Source organism: Aotus nancymaae, unplaced genomic scaffold (genome assembly GCF_030222135.1).
Source record: "Aotus nancymaae isolate 86718 unplaced genomic scaffold, 86718_ANA_hifiasm-v0.15.2.pri h1tg000016l, whole genome shotgun sequence".
Lineage (NCBI taxonomy): Eukaryota > Metazoa > Chordata > Mammalia > Primates > Aotidae > Aotus > Aotus nancymaae.
Window position 1 is genome coordinate 22,971,155 of NW_026988428.1, and position 21,307 is coordinate 22,992,461.

The 21,307-nt window shown below is 33.3% G+C and overlaps 1 protein-coding gene across 11 annotated transcripts in view; it reads right to left on the minus strand.

The window, feature by feature from the left end:
* The window catches only part of NAV3 (neuron navigator 3), an 853,828-nt gene that overhangs the window by 53,158 nt on the left and 779,363 nt on the right, over positions 1-21,307 (minus strand). For all 11 annotated transcript variants that reach the window (XM_064376945.1, XM_064376946.1, XM_064376947.1 and 8 more), the window contains 4 exons: positions 21,039-21,227; positions 17,749-17,801; positions 11,829-11,852; positions 9,201-9,278 (listed from right to left, as the gene is read on the minus strand). In XM_064376945.1, coding sequence (XP_064233015.1) covers positions 9,201-9,278; positions 11,829-11,852; positions 17,749-17,801; positions 21,039-21,227 — 344 coding nt within the window. The remainder of the gene's footprint in view (positions 1-9,200; positions 9,279-11,828; positions 11,853-17,748; positions 17,802-21,038; positions 21,228-21,307) is intronic.

The following is a 21,307-nucleotide window of genomic DNA, read 5'->3' on the forward strand; positions in this document are numbered from 1 at the left end:
GGATAAATACCACTAAAAAAAGTATCTTATAGCTTAAAAAATTTTCAATGACAAGCAAGAAATGTGATGACATCAGACCTAGTAACGGAAAAATTAGCATAAGGCTATGCTCATTTTTTCTTACATTTTTACTTTTAATTATTTATATTTTTTTAGCCAGTGTCTTTCTGCCACCCAGGCTGAAGTGCAGTGCCACAATCCTAGCTCACTCTAGCCTCAAACCCCTGGGCTAAAGTGATCCTCCTGCCTCAGCCTCCCAAGTAGCAAGAACTACAGGCATGCACCAACATGCCCAGATCCTTTTTTTTTTTTTTTTTTTAATTTTCTGTAGAGATAGTGCCTCACTCTGTTGCCTGGGCTGCTCTCTAACTCCTGATCTCAAGTGATTCTTCCCAACTTGGCACCCCAAAGTGCTGGCTGGGATTATAGGTGTGAGCCACCACACGTGAACTTTGACTTTTCAACTGTGGGAAATCCACACATACATAAAAGTGAACAAAATAAAAATAGCCCATTGACTTATCACATAGTGAACATTCATGCATTCACCAGCCAAGTCCAGAAATAGGATATTTCAAGGCCCAAAAAGCCCTTCTTTGCTCCTCTCTTATCATCATTCCCTCTTCCTTCCCGAAAGATAACCACTACATAATTTCTGCAGTAATTATTTTCTTGCTTTTCTTTATAGTTTTTACTACCTAAGCTTGCATTTCTAAACACAATGTTTAGATTTGCCTATTTTAAACACTACCCAAGTGTAATCAAATGGCATAATTCTTTTGTTGTTTTCTTTTGCTTACTGTGGGTTTTAAGATTCCTCCATGTGGTATATAGCAGAAGTTAGTCTTTAGTGTACAGCATTCATATATGTGAATTTATACTATATATGTCTGTGATGGTCATTTCAGTTTAGCCTATTAGAAATAACACCACTATGCCCATAACATTGGTTACTAAAACCTAAAACTGAAATTGTGTGTTTTCTTTTAAAATAAGGAAAATTATAACAGAAACTCTTTAATAGCACTTACTAAATGAAATGTTAGATTTTACTTACTATTTCAAGGTTTTAATTCTCCTAAAATGGAGATATGTAAGGTTTAATCATTGTACTATGAGTCCTTAAGTGTGTAAACTTGAAGGGAAATATTCTCCTTTACCCTTTGTGCATACTTTTTCAGTTTAATATGAATTAAAATATGACAAAGAAATCGTGATTGTAAAACATATGCTTCCATTAGCAATCTAAAACAAAGGTGCCTGTTTCTATCTCTGAATCCGTCTTGGGATGCCTTTCTTTACCTGACACTGCAAGATGGAGAAAAACAATTTGTAGAGAATACATCTACTAAACTCAATATATCAGAACAACTCTTTATATAAACTGTATTACTTACATTTTGTAGCTATAAGTAACCACAAAATATTTATCATTAGAAAGGCAGTTTGTAATTATGCACAAAAAACTTATAACTGGTTACTAAAGAGTATTTTAACTTGAGTCGTGTTGTTTTCAATGAAAAGTATGTCACGATTATGTTAGTGAAAAACACCTACAACCATCTGATCTTCAGCAAACTTGACAGAAACAAGCAATAGAGAAAGGATTTCCTATTTAATAAAAGATGCTAGGAGAACTGACTAGCCATATGCAGAAATTGAAACTGGACCACTTCCTTATACCTTATACAAAAATTAACTCAAGATGGATTAAAGACTTACATGTAAAACCCAAAACTATAAAATCCCTAGAACAAAGTCTAGGCAATATCATTCAATACATAGATAAGGGAAAAGATTTTATGACAAAAAACTCCAAAAGCAATTGCAACAAAAGCAAAAGTTAACAAACAGGATCTACTTAAACTAACAACCTTCTGCACAGCAAAAGAAACTATCATCAGAGCGAACACACAATCTGCAGAATGGGAAGAAATTTTTGTAACCTAACCATTTGACAAAGGTCTAATATTCAGAGTTTACAAGGATCTTAAACAAATTCACAAGTAAAAAACAAAAACCCCATTAAAAAGTGGCAAAAGACATTAATAGACATTTCTTAAAAGACAGTCATGCAGCCAACAAACATATGAAAAAAAGCATAACATCAAAACCACAATGAGATACCATCTCACAGCTGTCAGAATGGTGATTATTACAAAGTCAAGAAATAACAGATGCTGGGGAGGTTGCAGAGAAAAAAGAATACTTTTACACACTGTTGATGGGAGTGTAAATTAGTTCAACCTTTGTGGAAGACACTGTGGTGATTCCTCAAAGATCTAGAAGCAGAAATACCATTTAACCCAGCAATTCCATTACTGGGTATATACCCAAAGGAATATAAATCATTCTACTATAAACATAGTGCTGCATTATGTTCACTGCAGCATTATTCACAATAGCAAAGACATGAAATAACCCAAATGCCCAAATGTTGACATTTAATGTCAACAATAAATGATAAAGAAAATGTGGTACATATACACCATGGAATACTATGCAGTCATAAAAAGGAACGAGATCATGTCCTTTGGAAGGACATGGATGGAGCTGGAAGCCATTATCCTCAGCAAACTAACACCAGAACAGAAAACCAACCACCACATGTTCTCACTTATAAGTAGGAGCTGAACAATGAGAACACATGGGCACATGGTAGGGAACAACACACACTGGGGCCTGTCAGTGGGAGTTAAGGGAGGGAGAGCATCAGGAAGAATAGCTAATGGATGCTGGGCTTAATATCTAGGCGATGAGTTGATTTGTGCAGCAAACCACCATGGCGTATGTTGACCCTTGTAACAAGTCTGCATAACCTGCTCATGTACCCCCAAACTTAAAATAAAAGTTGAAGAAAAAAAGTATTGCCTTAAACTTATGTCACCTCGGTCTAGTTTATCAGATTCACATTGTTATTTTAGAAGTTATAAGAGGCTAAATTTCTCACTAAATAAGGTAAACGGAAAAGGAGGCAAACAAGGGAACATTTTTCTACTGATGATCTTTATCACCTTAAGGAAGAGAAAATGGAAAATAAAACTGATTAAACTTATAGAATAACATATCTTGTCTGAAATTTTTTAAAAATGACTTTTAAAAAATATGGATTTTCAGGGGAGTTGTTAATCATAGTTTACTTGGTTCTGATTTTTCCTTTAGCAGTTGCATAACTTTAAGGTCAGAGTAAAATTGTATTAATATGATGATGAGTATCCCCTGATTTGTGTTAGATGGTTTGTCAAGGTAATAAAATAGACAAGACTGAGTATTAGTAAAGGGAAGATCATTTCAATTCATACTGTCTTTGGTTTTGGAATCATACAATGTATTAGGTTGGTGCAAATGTAATCTGAATAGACATGTAAAGAGAATTACTATGATGCTAAACAATAAGATGAAATATCTTATACATAACGTCTACATTGTATTTCTTCATAAAGAATGCAGAGACAGACCACAGACAAATTAAAAACACTCTAGGCATATATATATATTTATATATATATATAATATAGCAATATATATACCATACATCATATAGCAATATATTAATATACAGGTGCATATATAGGCATATATGTATGCCTAGAGTATACATATTATATAGTATTTTATATATGTATATTATGAAGGCATATATATATGTACACAGATATATATATATTCCTAGAACATTTTAATATTTATATGGGAAAATATATGTATTATGTACACATATAAAACATATATATTATATGTAATGTATATTTGCCAATATAAACTTGATATATATATGACTTTATATTTTAAAATTAGTAGTTAGTTGAACCAAGAATTATTCTGCAACATAAAGTTTCACATTTCTTTTACACTATAAAAATTGTCCAAACACTGAAGTGTTTGTCATTAATATGTACAAAATAGATTTCCCTCAGAAGAGATGTAAAAAAGCAAGATTAACTAGCAGATTATATGAAAATATTAAATAAGCAAAGAAGTATAACACAATCTCAAAGAAAATAATACCCAAGAGATTTTTGTTTAAAAGACTTATCTGCTGAAAGGCAAAAAAAGCACCTTTGTTTTCTTACATATTCATTCAGTAACGTCTTTGAAAAATATTAGTAATAACTAGCCTTGGTGTCCATTTCCAAATAATGTAATGGCTGAGATTTGTAAAGAAAACACGTTAAAAGACAAACAAAAGCATCCCACCTGACCCAGCTGCCTAAAGATGTGGGCAAGAAGCCAGTGGCTACCCAGCTTATTGTGCGCTATGACCAAGCATCTGCAGTTACCTTTCCGTGTATGGCTTCTGTTTTCTTTCTGTTTGTTGGTAGGTTATTGATCAGAAAAGCCAGGCAATAGCACCTGCCAATATACCCACTCTCCTTTCTAAGAACACATTGGTAGAATCAGCTTAACACTTTTCATGTGGTTTTATGCAGCTCTGTTCATAACAACTTTACAAAAGGGAGGGAAAACTTAATATACATTCTACTGAACTGAGGCTTTACTCTGCCAGTCTAATGAGAGGTGAGCTAACTAGATATGCTTTTGACTTACCACTCTCCATTTGAGCAAAGGGAAAGAAATGCATTTTAGCAGAGACACAGATGCATTTCATATTTAAAACTTAAAATACAGATAATTGTTTGGAATCCATATAAATGTAATTATGCCAAGTTCAAATGTGTGATATACAAATTAATATATCAAAAATACCCCAAATAAAAGAAAAGCATGTAAGTTATGATAGAACATTTCATATACCGAGTAAAGATGAATATTTGATACTTAAAAATGTCATTAGAAACATCTCATTTTTTCATAGAACCAAACTCATTGAAATCATCCCTATAAATTATAGCTATTAGATTTTTAATATAACAATTTCTAGTTGTGGAAGCTGCACTCACATTTAACCAAAAGGTAAAAAGTTTACTTGTACCATGAACAAACTATTAAACAAAGACTTCTACTTTCAAACAGGAACTGTACATTAAAAAAATCATTGATTATATTTAAAATATCCTATAAATAAATAATTTTATCAAATCCCTATAATCAATTTAAGTACACGCATGTTAAAAATACATGTGTATATTACATACATTAACAGATATTAACTCAGATGAAATGAAACACTCTGAATGAAATTTAAACACAGCACTTCTTATAAGCGAGGAAAAATCAAGTATTAACTAAATTATTTGATGGCTCATTATGATGTATGAAATCTAAAATGACATTATAAACCAAACACAAAGAAAATGAATAAGTTTAAAATGACTTGTAGTTAATAGGTGACTTGCAAGTAATTCAAATTTCTGAATGTGTAAAATAGATTATTTCCTTAAGAACACAAGTGGCCAGAGATATACAAAATTATACCCCCGTATTTATAACAATATTATTAAAATGTTTAAACTAGAACTGATATTAAAGTTGTTTTATAATCATTTACATACATATCAATTTATATAACTTCCCAGATACTGCAATATTTAGTCTAAAATGGAATTTTAATAAACTTTTTTTGTTAACAAAGTAGATGGTAATCCATAGCTTCATTACCTGTACTTTTTGACTCTCATTCAATTTGTGCATTTTTACAATGTAAAAAAATTTCCTATTCTTAGTAAATTTACTTGGTGATGAAAAGCTTTGAGGTCCCTATCACCACCAAATAAACACTAAATAATGGATTAAGGTTGAAACTCCTGGGAAACTAAAAATAAGATATTTTTTCAAAAGAACTGTGGTAGATCTTTAGGTGATTTATATTTCAGTTTGAAATAATTATATACACAAGAAGTTGCAAAGATAGTACAGATAGGTCCCTCGTATTCTTCATCCAGTTTCGCCCAATGATCATTTATCTTATATAATTATATTATATATCAAAGCTGAGAATGCAATATTGATTTACATTAATAGATTCACATATGTGGATTCATGTAACGGCCATCTCATTTGAGATATAAAACTAAAGATCTCCCTCTTAGTATAGTCACGCTACCTCTCTCTCTCCTCCATCCTTAGCAATCACTAATCTGTTGTCTGTTTCTTTAATTTTGCCATTTCTGGAATGTTATATAAATGGGATTATACAAAATTTGACCTTCTATACCTGGCTTTTTTCACTCAGCATAATGCCCTTGGGATTCACCCAAGTTGATGCATGTATCTATCAGTAGTCATTTCTTTGTATTGCTGGGTAGTAGTCCATGATATAGATGTATCAGAATTTATTTATTAACCAGCCTGTTAAGGGATATTTTTGGTTGTTTCCTTTTTTTTGGCTATAAAAAAAAATAAAGCCGCTATGTACAGGTTTTTATGAGAATCCGATGTGTTTTGAGAAGGTTTCTAAATTATATTATAAATTGTTTAAAAGAGCATAAAAATAGGATATATATATATCAGTCTCCCATTAGTGTGCAAAAATTAATACTAATGATAACATGTACAGCTGAGTGGAACCTAGAGCACTTTGGGTATTTGTCTCCAAGACTAGCACTTTTTAAATTAGCACAGAGACTGGCATGAAATCATCTATTGGCACAGCTGCTTCTAAGTCTGTGTTCCTTACTTTTATTTTTTTTTCATTATTGTCCCCCAGGGGAATCATTATAGATATTTTTTTTCCCTAATTGTGCTCTTCCCTTATGACATTTTAAAGCCACAGAAAAGCTGGATGTTCATTTATGTATTGTCTGTATATCTGTGCTTCTCACATAAAAAGAGTACTTAACCCACAAAAACACAAGAACCAATTTTCACCCTTTGTTGTCATATCAACACCCAGCTGAGACTTCATGCCCTAAAGTCATGAAAACACATCAGTGAAAATAGTATGACATGCACAATTAGTGCAGACGGGGTGGGTAGCCAACTGCTGGCACCTTTCTAAAATTATTGCTCTATTTTCAAACAGTAGCGCAGAGTTGACCCCCAAGACTATTCCCCTATGTTAAAATTTGGTTCTGTGTGTGTGTGTGTGTGTGTGTGTGTGTGTGTGTGTGTGTGTGTGTGTAAGGAAGCTTTTGCATATGTGTATTAAGTATATACATGAGCATATAATAGAAAAATGTTGAAATGATACACAAGAAACCAATAATAATAAGAATGATATTCCCAGAGCAAAAAAAAATAAATAAATAAAATGAAACGCCATTTTAATTTTTTCTTATTATACAATAAGCATCATTACTTTTTAAATGGAAAGTATTAGCCCACCTTCCATTCTGTCCAGCAGTCATTTGTTATTTCAGTATCTGAATTATATGATGAGATCAACCAAGAGACATTAAAAATATAATGGAACCCTGAGTAATCATTCAAGACATCTGCAAGTATCTTGACAATCTAATAAATAGGGTCTGCCATTGAGCCTTCCTTACTACAGATAAACATAACCCAGGAGGTTCTGGCATTTTCATGGTTCTACTTCCTCTGGGTACAATTTCAGGAACCTAGACTGCAATATTTCATGCTTCTTTTTTTTTTTAATTTTATTTTTATTTTTTAAATAAAGACGAGGTTTCACCATGTTGGTCAGGCTGGTCTTGAACGCCCGACCTCAGGTGATCCGCCTACCTTGGCCTACAAAGTGCTTGGATTACAGGCGTGAGCCACCACGTCTGGCCAATATTTCATACTTCTATACGTGTAGGCTATATTATAAAATGTACAGTTACCTCTGGACTATCTCTTTAAAAAACACAGTAAGGTTAATATTATTATTTTCCAGTATCACTTAAACAATTCTGTAAAACCTGCTATTATTTTCAGGAATCTCCTAACAACATCTATAAAAAATAAACAGAATAAATCCAAAATTAATTTAATTCTCCCAAATTTCAAAAAGAAAGTAAATTCAAATACAGTGCTAAAATGAATACATTGTGAATGAAATGACACAAATACTTAGAATTTATACTGCACAATGATAACTTTTTTTAAAAAATCTTAAAATGACTCTTTTTTTTTTTTTTGAGACGGAGTTTCGCTTTTGTTACCCAGGCTGGAGTGCAATGGCGTGATCTCGGCTCACCACAACCTCCGCCTCCTGGGTTCAGGCAATTCTCCTGCCTCAGCCTCCTGAGTAGCTGGGATTACAGGCACGCGCCACCGTACCCAGCTATTTTTTTTTGTATTTTTAGTAGAGACGGGGTTTCACCATGTTGACCAGGATGGTCTCGATCTCTTGACCTCGTGATCCACCCGCCTTGGCCTCTCAAAGTGCTGGGATTACAGGCGTGAGCCACCGCTCCCGACCTAAAATGACTCTTATTCAAATCTTACACTGTTGGGCCTGCACCTGCTCACTCCTGATATGTCATGTTTTGTCTAAGAGATACAAAAACTCAGTAGAGGAGAGGAAGGAGGGGTGGGGAGGCACAGAGCAGGCCCAAAGCTCTGCAGCAGAACTGAGCAAAGGACTGTTGAGCGAGAGAGGCAAGACATATGGTAAAATAGCAGGCATTTCCTTACCCCTCGCTGCTGTTCCTAACACCACTGCTCCTCAGGACTGGGAACAGTGCCACATGTTCTCCTTTATCATTCTGCATCTACTCTGAGTGCTCCCTGGCACATTGGAAGATATTCAGTAAATGTTAATTTAATTGACGGTCTTCATTGTCATCATTTCTGCCATCCCGGGCTGCTCTGGTGTCAGTAAAAGAGTACCCTTTTAAACTGCTATGAAGGCTGCCAGTGTTTTTTTGAGTGAACCACAGCTCATCCACAGTATAGCTATGCTATCCCGATTTAGACCTAAGTTCATCTTTTAGAATTTACTGGATGCTTAACTAATTGTTCAATAAATTGAAATGAAGCAGGCTGGGTATATGAATATTTTATCTTCTAAAGTCAAACACTAATAACCCCTATTATATTGTCAAAGAGTCTTATGTATGATGAGTAACAAAAATAACAAACAAGAAAAGAAGCAACCCATATGGCTGTTACTGTTGTTTCCAATCTTATTAGAAACAACAGGGCATTTTAACCACATTGCTGTCCCTCCCCAGTTTGGGTTTACATTTCATTACTGAGTATGCAGAAAATGTTAACTTTTTATGAGTCCCACTAGTCAGTGATTTAAGGCTGTATCATTTCGGGCACTGAGAGTTTGTAAGTTTATTACTATAATGACTCCATTTTACAATATAAAGATCTGTTGTAATATATTTAAAAATCAAGTGACTTACATTTGCTGAAAGCTGAGATGTGAGCGTAGCAACTTTTTCTTGTGATGCAACCAGTTCTCTCCGCAGCTTATGAATTTGCTGAATGCAATAAAAAAAAAAAAACAATGGAATATGCAAGTAGATTTTTACTTAAAACCAAGAATTCAAACCAAGAAAACAAATACTATAGCTCATTCGAACCCCACTGTATCAGCACCAACTCCTGAAAATAAAAGACATGAACACTAGCTCCACAGTAACAAGCGAGTATCATTCAAAAGGGAAGGGTTACATGTTGAACTTCAAAGCTGGTACTCAAATCTGCAAATCAAAATACGCTTACTTGCTCCATTTGCCATCCCTCAAATGGTAAATGACTCAAGAGCAGTTTACCCGCTGTACTGGTTCTTCTCCCTCTAGAAAAATTGTGGTAATGAAACTGTAGAAAAAGATTTTCTTTGTAAAAACTGACTATATATATATGTGTATATATATATATATGTGTATATATATGTGTGTGCATATACATATGTGTGTATATATGTGTATATATACACATTTATATACACACATGTATTTTTTGGTCTTATTTAGTAAAAGATACTCCATGTTCTTTTTCAGAAAATATTAGGGTGTCTTTTTTTTCCTCCGTACATTTTAATTTCTCATAGTTTGAAAACATCTCAAAAGCTATAGAATACCCTTCAGTCACTAAAACTTGGGTTCAATTCAACATTTAATCAGTTCACATTTGAAATTTTATTGGCTGGAGTTTTGATGACTACAGAGAAGCCTTTCCAAATGTGTATTATCATGGCCTTTATTTAGTGAGTTATTATTAGCTCATAGATGCTTTATAGCGTATCTGTAGCTTAAAAATAAGGGGAAAATGGCAATAATAATTGCAACTAATTAGATAAACCAGTATAATGAATATCCTAAAGTGTCTTTCTTTTAAGTAAAGTTCATGCTCCAACAAAACTGAAAAAGAAAAGAGTGATGGTATATTATATCATGTTTGAAGTTTAATTTAAGCACTCTCTGCAGTTTAATCTGTATGTCTCATGTCATGACTAAATGGATAGATCATTTATAACAATCTGACACTAGGTTCTACAACTGCATATCTGGTCTCAAGGAACCTTAGTTACTTGGATGTTAAACATTCTACTTTTGATGCTTCTCATTTCTTCTAAAACAAGTCTTCTATTGTTGTACTTGAACATCTGGAATGCTGTCTCAGTTTGAAAGAGCATTCTTGACATAGTTTATTAACTGTCTAGTTTTTGTCCCTGGACATTAGATTTTGTTGAAAAGAAATGGTGGTCAACTGAAAAACTCTAACAAAGAAGAGAACTCTCAGCCAGAAACAGACATAGTAGACATTTATATAATTTCACCAAATGTGATTCTACTTCATTCCTGGGTTTTTTTTTTCCAAAACAGAGAGACCCTAGTCTAAAATAACATTTGCTTTACATATATAAGATAATGATCATGAATGATTTCAGAAAATATTTTTCTGAAAATATTTTTCTATTTTATTTTAAATGAATACAGACTCAGAGAGCACTTCTCAAAATAAATAGTCTCTATTACATGATTCCAGTATCTTTAAAATATAATCCAGAGAACTGTAAAGTGATTGAATTTTTTTTAAACCATGACCCATGATAGAGCATAAATGATAAAAGGGAGTTGAATAACTTTTACAAAGGCAAATAGATGTAGCATTTCCATGCTTCAGTCGCTGTACTATGATCAATGTTAGAAGCTCTGTCATGTCCATATGATGTAGATAAAATCATTTTGATTAAAAAAAATCATATCCACTACTTTGTTCAGAGATTATAAAGACAAATTGGTTTAATCAATACTTTTCAAATATTTTTAAAATAGCACAAATTTTACTTTTAAAGGCTAATGAAATAAGTCTTCAAAGGAAAGGAGTACTCTTGCAAATCTACTTTCAAGGCATTTTTTTTCCCTCTGTTGTCTGATTGCTTCAGTGTAAACCAATCAGTCATTACCTCACCTTAAATAAAGTCATAATTAAAGTCCTCCTGCTCTCTTTGGCCAGGACAAATGTTTTGCCAAAGGAAATTAAAATAGCATTCTCTCCTGGTGCAGTCTGATTGGTTCATGTGTGCAACAAAATATGTATTTGTGAAATATGTGTTATTAGAACAATAGCTGACACATCAGACATAAAACAGCAACTAGAGGCAACAGGATCATGACACAGAATAGATAGTCTGAGATGCTGGTATCCTGTGTTGTGGAGGCTTGTTGCCTAAGATTCAACCATTAATCCTCTGTAGATGGTCTCACGGGTAGTGGGGGAATGGCTGTAATAAAATAGGAAGACTACAGGCCTTCATTTATCAATGATGTAATGAGTGCTTACTATTATAGACAATTTATTAGGTGTTGAGCTAAGACTCAATCTAGAATGTGAGAGCAGAGCTTGTTATACAAACTTCCTTTCATTTTATTTTTAAGAAGCAATATCAAAGACCATTTATCACTTCGGCAGTCCTGTAGAGTTCTGCTATTATATCACAGAGCCCTCTAGTGGTAACAACACTAATTTCATCATGAATGCAAACCAAAATAGTAAGTATTAAAATACTCCAATATTTTTTTTACCTCTGAATGAGCCTTTTCTTCAGCCTGTAAAACAATAAAAAGAAAGATTTTAACTACAAAAAGTATTTTCAATTTATTTCACAAGTGTAAATGTATAAAATAGTTATGATATATATTTTTAAATTACTATGAGAAGAATGGAATGAAATACATAAAGTTATTCAGTTGAAATAGTACAAACAAGTTACTTTAGAATTTAAAATAAATGTTTCTTAATATATAAACCATAAGATATTCTTAAAATATAGGTCATTTGATCCAAAGATACATAATATTCCTTTAAGCAAAAGATAGAATTAAGACTCTAAAACCGAAATCATAAGCAACGTATACCAAATAGTTATAAAATTATACTCTAAAAAATATGGGTGGATGAAAACTTAAAATATTGAAGTATCTTTCATACAGATTGTAGGAAACAGACTCCATAAAATTATAGAGATCTCTAGCCAAGGTTTAGACGTCAGAATTTTATTCTGTGATTTACTGATCGTAAACAATGCCAAATAAAGCTGGGGTAACATACAGACCTCTACTGATAACCACAGATAGTTAACATTGTTTGTTTCTATTTTCTTCCTTTCTTTAATGATTACTAATAATTTTAATGGGTCAGAAGTCAGCAAAAGAATAAAACACTGAAACACCCAGTGATAAAAGTGTCTGACAAACATCTCTGACTACACGGCTTATAGAAAGGAGGACTGCCGTAAGAATTTGTAGGGTGTTTTTGACTTGAGTTCCAGAGAACTCCTAGCTCTGTTTTTCTTCTCCATGCTGGGCTGCAAAATGCCAGAAAATGAGTTATGTGCACCATTATATTTAGGAAGCTCCCTTATTCTGGGAAAAGCTGAAGAATGTATAATCTTGTTGAATAGTGCAAGTCTGTTTATTGCCATAAGCAGCTCCAAAGCTGAAAAACAATCTCTTATCTTCTAGGTCTATTTTTAGGATACTTCTAGATTAATTGATACAAAAGTACCTGAACTGTTTTTTATAGCTTTACTTTCAGAAAACATAAAGCAAAGTAGCCTAATGATCAGGACACATTTTATTTGCCAGCAACTCTTTTAACCTGAGTTATATCTTCCTTATATTTTCTCTACCTTAAGAAAAATGTAAACTTGATAATGTAGTAGCTAAATAATAAAGTAGCTAAGTGGATTAGCCTTTATAAGAAAACTGTTTTAAAAAGCAATGTTGACATGAATCTTGAATAATTTACACCTCAACTTTAGATTTTTAAGAAAAGATTTTATTTTTTAGATCCTAATGATTTTAAGCTTTTACACACAGTTTGGTTTTCGAATAAAAAGTTAGCAACGAATTTTAAGATGAAAGTTTCATGGCCTTAAAACATATGGCACAATTAACTATGTAACTGTGTCTATTAGTTTTCCCTAGTGCTTTGGTTTTGTTGTTGTTGTTGTTTTTCTTTCTCTCTCTCTCTCTTTTTTTTTTTTTTTTTTTTTGAGACAGGATCTTGATCTGCCACTTAGGTGCACCGGCACATTCACGACTCACTGCAGCCCATGGTACCTGGCTTACTTTGTATGTTTTTTGTCAGTTTATTCTGCCCAATCCTGCTTTGAGGCTTCCTAGAACTATAGAAGGCTGTCAAAGACTGAAGAATCAATAAATGATTCATTTTTTATAATAATGTATTCTTTTTAAAAAATAATCAAGAAACATACTCCACATTTTTATTAAACTGTAATAGTTCTGTTACATATACTAGTAGCAAGCATAATCATTAAATATTAATTCTATATATACTATATAGCATGACTTTTCTCACTACCAATTTTTCAAACCTATTATTTGCTTTAATCCTTGCCTTCTTTCATACTCTGTGGTTATTAATACCAGGTAGGTGTTACCATAAAAATAAAGCAATGAGACAAAATATTGATGTATGTTTTCAGTGGCTTAGGTATGGAATGAATCATTTGTCATTTTTTTTACAATGGTTTTGAGCAAGCTCAATGTCCTAAAGAATGATAAAAAATATAAAATACTTGACTGAATAGAAACATATCCATTAATTTTTTATTCTGTAAGCCAATAACTAGCCATTTATCCATTCAAATTTATTAATGAAAAATTATGACTTTAGTATTAGGTATGTGTTAGGCAATATGTTAAAGGATCCACAATGAATAAAAAAATGACACTTTCTCTCATAAAAAAATACAAATTAGATTTCAAATACAAAACAAGTTAAATAAAGTTTTTAATGTACAGCTAACAAAAAACATCTATTGCAGGGATCAAAAATTTAAATGCCTAACAGGATAAGACTTATAAAGAATAAATGGACTTTAGATATTTAAAAAGTCACAGGGCCTTCTTTGGCTGTCTTTCATTTTCCCATTTGATAGCAATACAGATAGCAAGGGATATTTTTTTCTCACGAGGAAAGCAACAGCACAATGGTAAGTAGCCACCTGAACTTAGCTTCATTGTCAGGAAGAAAAGCAAAGGTGGGGGCTGTGGCTTCCTGAGAGCCCATGCCAACATCTAAAGGAGTCAATTCCAGATAACTAAAAACCCAGAGGAATTTCATCGTAGTGTTCCTAGATATTCCACAGATATTCCCATTATTTTAAAAAAGAATTTCAAATTTCAAATTTTTAGTTAAAAGCTCCACATTTCACAATATTTTACAGTGTTGGCTTAGATTCCCTCTCCCTCTCCCTTCCTTTTTTTTTTTTTTGAGATGGTGTCTGGCTCTGTCACGAAGGCTGGAGTGCAGTGGCACCATCTCAGCTCACTGCAGCCTAGGCCTCTTGGGTTCAAGTGATTCTCCTGCCTCCGCTTCCCAAGTAGCTAGGATTACAGACATGCACCATCATGTTGGGCTAATTTTTGAATTTTTAGTAGAGATATAGTTTTGCCATGTTGGCCAAGCTGGTCTCAAACTCCTAACCTCAAGTGATCCACCCGCCTCGGCCTCTCAAAGTGTTGAGATTACAGGCATGAGCCACCGTGCCTGGTCTTAGATTTCAAAACAAACACACAAACCATAAGTTTGCCAAAGGTAACACCTCTGGCAGATCAGATTAGGCTTGTGATTTCCAACCAGTTTGCAGATGTCCTGCGACTAATGGGACAGATCTAGCAAATGTTTTCAAATTTTATTTTATAGTTATAGTCCAAAGAAATTTGGCAACTTACCTGATATCACCTGATTGAGCCAGGCAAGAATGCTAATCAACTAAATCTCTAACCAGACTTATTAAGAAAGTATGAAAAATAATAAGTTGCTTTTTCATCTCATAGTTTAAAAAGAAGCATTTTCATGGATATTTTCTCATTGCCAATTAAATCCCAGTTCCTGATCACAGAGGACTGGGGAAAGAATGACTCCTCATCTTTTATGATTTTTTGCTTTAGTAGTTCCCCAAGTATGCATTTATTCGAATTACTTTACTACAGTTTACTTGTCAATTCAAATATATCATTTTCATCATCTCAAATACAACTCTTTTAATTTTCTAATAGTATCACCTTCTCATGTGGCTCGATCATGTAATCCATTCTTTACTCACTTAAAGCTAGGATCCATCTTACCTCCATATGTTGGCCTATAAATATATGTACATATTCTATTTTAATCTCTCTTCCCATTTCATATTATCTCTTAATACAATACTTCTCATGTGTGCTTTCTAATTACCCTCATTGTTTTGACATCCCACTCCTATCTACAAACGTACCCCTTGGGTTCTCTATAAACTTGCACTATCCAACCTAGTAGCTGCTAGGCACATGTGCCAATGTAAATTTTAATTACTTCGAATAAAGAAATGAATTCCTCTGTGTGCCAGACACACTTCAAATAATAGCAATATGTGACTAATAGTTACTATATTAGATAGTGTAGATACAGAACACTTTTATTAATACAGAAAGGCCTAGTGGACACTGGTAGACTAATCATCTGTTTTTCCTCAAACTCATGATCCTTTTCTTGAAGAATAAATTTTTCAAAAAGAAAATTTAATTTTGGGATACACAACAGTTGTACATATTTATGGGGTGCATATGGTACTGTACAAGAATACAGTGTGTAATGATCAAATCTGGGTAAGTTGGATGTCCCATTCTTCATTTAGGAAGAATATCATTTCTTCATGTTAGGAATATTCCAAATGTTCTTTTCTAGCTATTTTGAAATATACAATAAATTGTTAACTATAGTCACTCTATTGTGCTACTAGACACTAGATCTTATTTCTTCTAAGTTTCTTTCTTTCTTTCTTTTTTTCTTTCTTTTTCTTTCTTTCTTCCTTCCTTCCTTTTCAAGTTTTTATTAGGTTTCATAAAGGTAATTTTATTCAAATATTTATTATTGTGTATATTTATAATAAAATGATAATGATGCTATATCTTTTGATGTTACACAGAGATTTAAATGGCAATGGTTTAAATCAGAATACAATTCACCAACAAACGGCAGTACTGGCCCAACAGGAGGAACACTAAGTCTTAATATATTTCTTTTATGCGTTTTTTTCCAGGCATATTTATACATTCTTTACTTTATCCATTTGCACAAAAAGTACATTTACCTAAACACTAATAGTGATTCCTTAATTTCTAGAAGCTACTGGCAATTTTAATCATCGAAAGGAAAAATAAGCAAAATATTACCTCTGTTAATAACAGTCTGATTTTGGATGACTATGTAAGGCAGTAAATATATGAGATTAACCTATAAACAGAAGGCTACAACATTTGAACCTAATGAAAATGAGTGAAAAGATTATCGCCCATGATGCTCAGTTAATCAGTGACAGCAGAGGCTATGAACTTTTCATGAACCTTACAATACAGGATTAAGGCTTATTCATAGTACTCAAGTCTCACTGAGATTCAGTAAGCTGCTTTTAAATATACCTCACTGTTAACCAGCTCTAAAGTGACTCACTCATAAAACATAACTTCCTGTAGCCTGTTTTTTTGTTTTTTTTTTTTTTTTTTTTTAAAAAAAAGACATAATTGTATTTAACAAAGAAAATCTCTTCTTGGCAAAAATGAATTATAATTTCACACATTGGCAAAAGAAGTTGAAACACTGGTATTCTTCTTTTAACAAATAAAGTTTCTGGCCAAGTGTGCTCATTTACACCTGTAATCCCAGCACTTTGCGAGGCCAAAGCAGGAGGAACTGCTTGAGGCCATGGTATTGATCAGCCTGGGCAACATAGCAAGACGTTGTCTCTACAACGATTTAAAAGTTAGCTGGGCATGGTAGTGCATGCCTGTAGTCCTAGCTACTTGGTAGGCTGGGGCAGAAGGATAACTTGAGGCCAGGAGTTTGAGGCTGCAGTGAGCTATGGTCATTGTACTCCAGCCTCAGTGATAAAGCAAGACCTTGACTAAAAAAAAAAAAAAAAAAGTTTTAGAAATCACCCTCTTTCAAAAGGTGTATTAAAAAAAAATCTCTAGTTCTTTTAGACTTTTACCCTTACCCTTACTGCTTTTACCCTTCAATAATTCTCTCAATAGTAAACTTAAAAATTAAAAATGAGGAGAAAATACTATAGAACAATTAACAGTCATGGCTCAGAGAACAAAACATGGACTATGAAATTAGAGTATAGCAGACTGCATGATTTCAGAGACTCCAAGTCTTACCTCAATAGGTTTTATAAAATTGAATTCTACATCCATTCATTTATTATAATGAGTGCACAAAAGTCAAGTGAAAGCACATGTAAGTGACCACAGAATGGCTGGTGAAGCATCTGGAACTTTATTGGATATTGAGTAGCTTACAGTATGCCCTTATTTCACTACACAACTCCAGTGTACAAGTCACAGATGAATGTGATCTATTCATAGTAAAAGCATATATTTCATCAACTGTGTGCAAGGCAAAAGGACAAGCCTTCTCTTAACAGCCATTACTTACTGTAGAGTAAAGAGAAGAAGTGCTGGACACCAGTGATAATGAAGAGCCATGAACTGGAGAAAACAAAGAGAACAACAGAGTTAAGATAGTGAGGTCTATGCATAAACCACAGCCTTAACAGAAAACGTAAAGAACGAGTGGCTAGGGAAATTAAATAATAACAACTAACTATAAGATTCTGAGAACCAGCCTGCTATAATTTTTTGGCAATCAAAACATTGAGACATGGAAGAGCCCCATCCAGATTCCCTAAAGTACCTCAGTTGCCAAGTTATTAGAGAGAAGTAAACAAGCATGAGCCCTACCAGCCTGTTTTGTACATATCGAAAGCTACTATAAATTCCCATACAATAAATAGAATAGCATGGAAATCTAAACTAAAGTTTCCATAAACTTTTAAACCTTAAAAAAGTATGTATTTTGTTTATTTCATTTGTATACAACAAAGGTCCATTTTCAGATTTTTTTCTCCATATAAGTTCAGGGAAATAAGCACTTTAATCTAATGTGTTATTACAACATTATCTGTTATGTGTTGATCATACTCTTATAAATGTGGAATTATTGTTCTTTGATAATTTTAGTAACAGAAAAATACTTTTTTTTTAAGGTGATGTCTCAGAGAAATTAAGAATGGAAATTTCACACCGGCTTTTGTCTGTTTCAAAATACCATTGTAAACATTTGACATTCTGCTTTATACTTCTGTACTTCCAATGTGCTAAACCCAAAAGGTGGATAAAATGGTGCTTAATTATATTTGTAGAAAAGTTCATCCTCTTTTTACTATGGAGTAATATTATTATTTCTGTTGATTATGCATTAAACAAACATTAGTTGAGCACAAGCAATGTGGCAAGATGTTGCTAGATCCTAGAACTACAAAAATAAATAAGATACAATCCCAAAAGCTCAAAAAGAAGGAAAGATACATAATTTAAAAGATATTTACAACAGAGTTCTATGAATGCTACTGAGATCAATGTGGTGTGTACTACAAGGGCATATGGGAGGTGCTTAAAATCCGATCAGGAGAGGGCTGGAATAGCTGCACTAGGTTGGTGGCAACATGGATGAAAACAAGGTGATGAAATTGAAAGATACCAAAAAGAACCTTTTTAAAATAGATGCAGTCAAAAGAGGAATAAAGAGCAACCCGTTTTTTAACTTGGGCAGTTACCCACTCTACCACTCTATGTGATGTACAAAATGTGCAAAATGTCAGTATTTGAGTCAATAATTAAAAAAAATTATTTTAATCTAATAATACCTTCATAAACTAAAGTGTTACCCTGATGTACCAGAAGAAAGGTGAACAATTAATCAGGCGATCTCATTTTCATTCTGTTTGATTATGACCTTAGAACATGTGGTTCAATCTCTTCATCTGTCAGTGTGAAGATCAGGTAGGATATCAATAAAGTTCCTTCAATCTAATTCAATAAATCTTGAGTCTAGATCACAGTTTAAGAACTAGAATAGTTCAGTATTCAATGCATGAACACAAAAATGCCATCTTGCCCCCTTAGGCTAGCTTTTAGAAATTCAAATTATTTAATCCTCATACACTGAAGGCCATAATTTCCCAGTATATAAAAAATCACTTTATTTGTAAATGCCACACTCTAGAAAGCCATCTGTATGCTTAGCAAATTATTTTTAAAGTAATATAAGAAGCCTATCAGCCAGGCACGGTGTCTCATGCCTGTAATCTCAGCACTTTGGGAGCGGGTGAGGCAGGTAGATCACCTGAGGTCAGGAGTTTGAGACCAGCCTGGCCAACATGGCAAAACCTCATCTCTACAAAAATACAAAATTAGCTGGGCATGGTGGTGTATGCCTGCAGTCCCAGCTACTTGGGAGACTGAGATAGGACAATCGCTTGAACCTAGGAGGTGGAGTTTGCAGTGAGTCAAGAGCGCTACTGCACTCCAGCCTGGGCAAGAAGAGCAAAACTCCGTCTCAAAAAAAAAAAAGCCTATCTGTGAAAAGAGCAACAGAATCATTTCGTTTCAGAAAGCAGTGTCCTTACATTTGAGAATAGTTATATTTTGTCTATCTACATGGCAGTAATCAGTGGACTCACTGGATATAATTCAATGTTTGTCATAGTGAACTTAGTGGTTTGGTTAATATTATAAAAGGCAATGACAACTCCTCTCTACTGATTTAGTGCCAGCATATTAAATCCATAGTGGTGACCTGAAAAACATGAGTCAATTTTCATAGCTGTCTAAACCTTCAGTCAGAAAATACTTTAAGAAGCTAGGAAGATAAAAGAGAATGGTACAGAATTGTTCTTTATTCTCATATTTCATCTTTGTGACAAACCTATGAAGTTACAGATCTAGAACCTAGGCTAATACAGTTAAGAAACCTGCCTAAGTTTATATGGCAAATAAATGGATGGCTAAAGGCTTAAACTCTGATATGTTTCAAGATTTGGAGTCCTTTCTTTTATACATAATTATTAAGGTTAATAATTTCATTCTAATCAGTTTGAATTTTTTATGTTTAGTTTTATTTTATCCTTAGCTGACATTTTTTATAATATGTGTGCCATAATTTTTCTTTATGGATACTTAAAAAATTTATTAAATTAAAGAAAAAAGTCTCTCAAATTATTGTTAAATTTGACATTTGAACTTCTATAGTTTAAAATTTTTATATATATATATATATTTGAGCATCAACTCAGCTTCCTGAAGTTTTCAAGCTGATTTATTTAGAGTATTCACATAGACCTATATAACTAAAAAGATATTTGTTAGGTTAGGTGGGAATTTTATTGCCATTGGATGAAGAAATAATGACTTATAAAGCAACAAAGTAGGTACAATATGAGTTCTAAAATGATATGATAAAAAACTAGCACCAGAAGGAATTTCTGGGAATAAAAGTCAGCAACATGTGGTATTTTCATAAAATAACATTTCTGGTTTGTGTATCTTTATGGGCCTTTAAGCAAAACGTCAAACAAAACATTTGCTCTGATGTTTGATGTACCTGGGAAAATAGTTTTCATGTATATTTCTACATTGGAAAAGTAGATTTAGTCTAAACTCTTCTACAGCCAAGTGTTAATCTAAACAAATTCTGGCATATTTCCAAATGCATAAAGAAACAGAAGGTAATACAGAATAAAACTTCTCCAAGCTTCTAGTTTCCCAAATGATAATTATACTAATTTATTTTCCTCTTCAGGAATCTTTGTGATGTGAGTGATACAATGGTTTCCCTCTCAGGGTTTCAATAAAGTGACTTCGTCTTCATTTCCCCCTGATGCTTACCTTCTTCCATGCTGTCTCTGAATGAGCCTGAATGACTGATGGCACGAGGCCTTTCCTCCAAGGAAGTGGCACTCCCACAAAGCTGGGAGTCATCATAGAGATCGAAGGAAGAGTCTTGGGCTGGGATGCTGTTTGAGCGCATCATGCTGGGCCCAGGAAGGTTAAACTGAGACAAATTTGTTGGGCTCACTGAAAAACAAAGCGCACAAAGCCTATTACTGTGAAGCTTGAAAGATGAAAATAGCAGGTTGATAGGAAGTAAGAACATG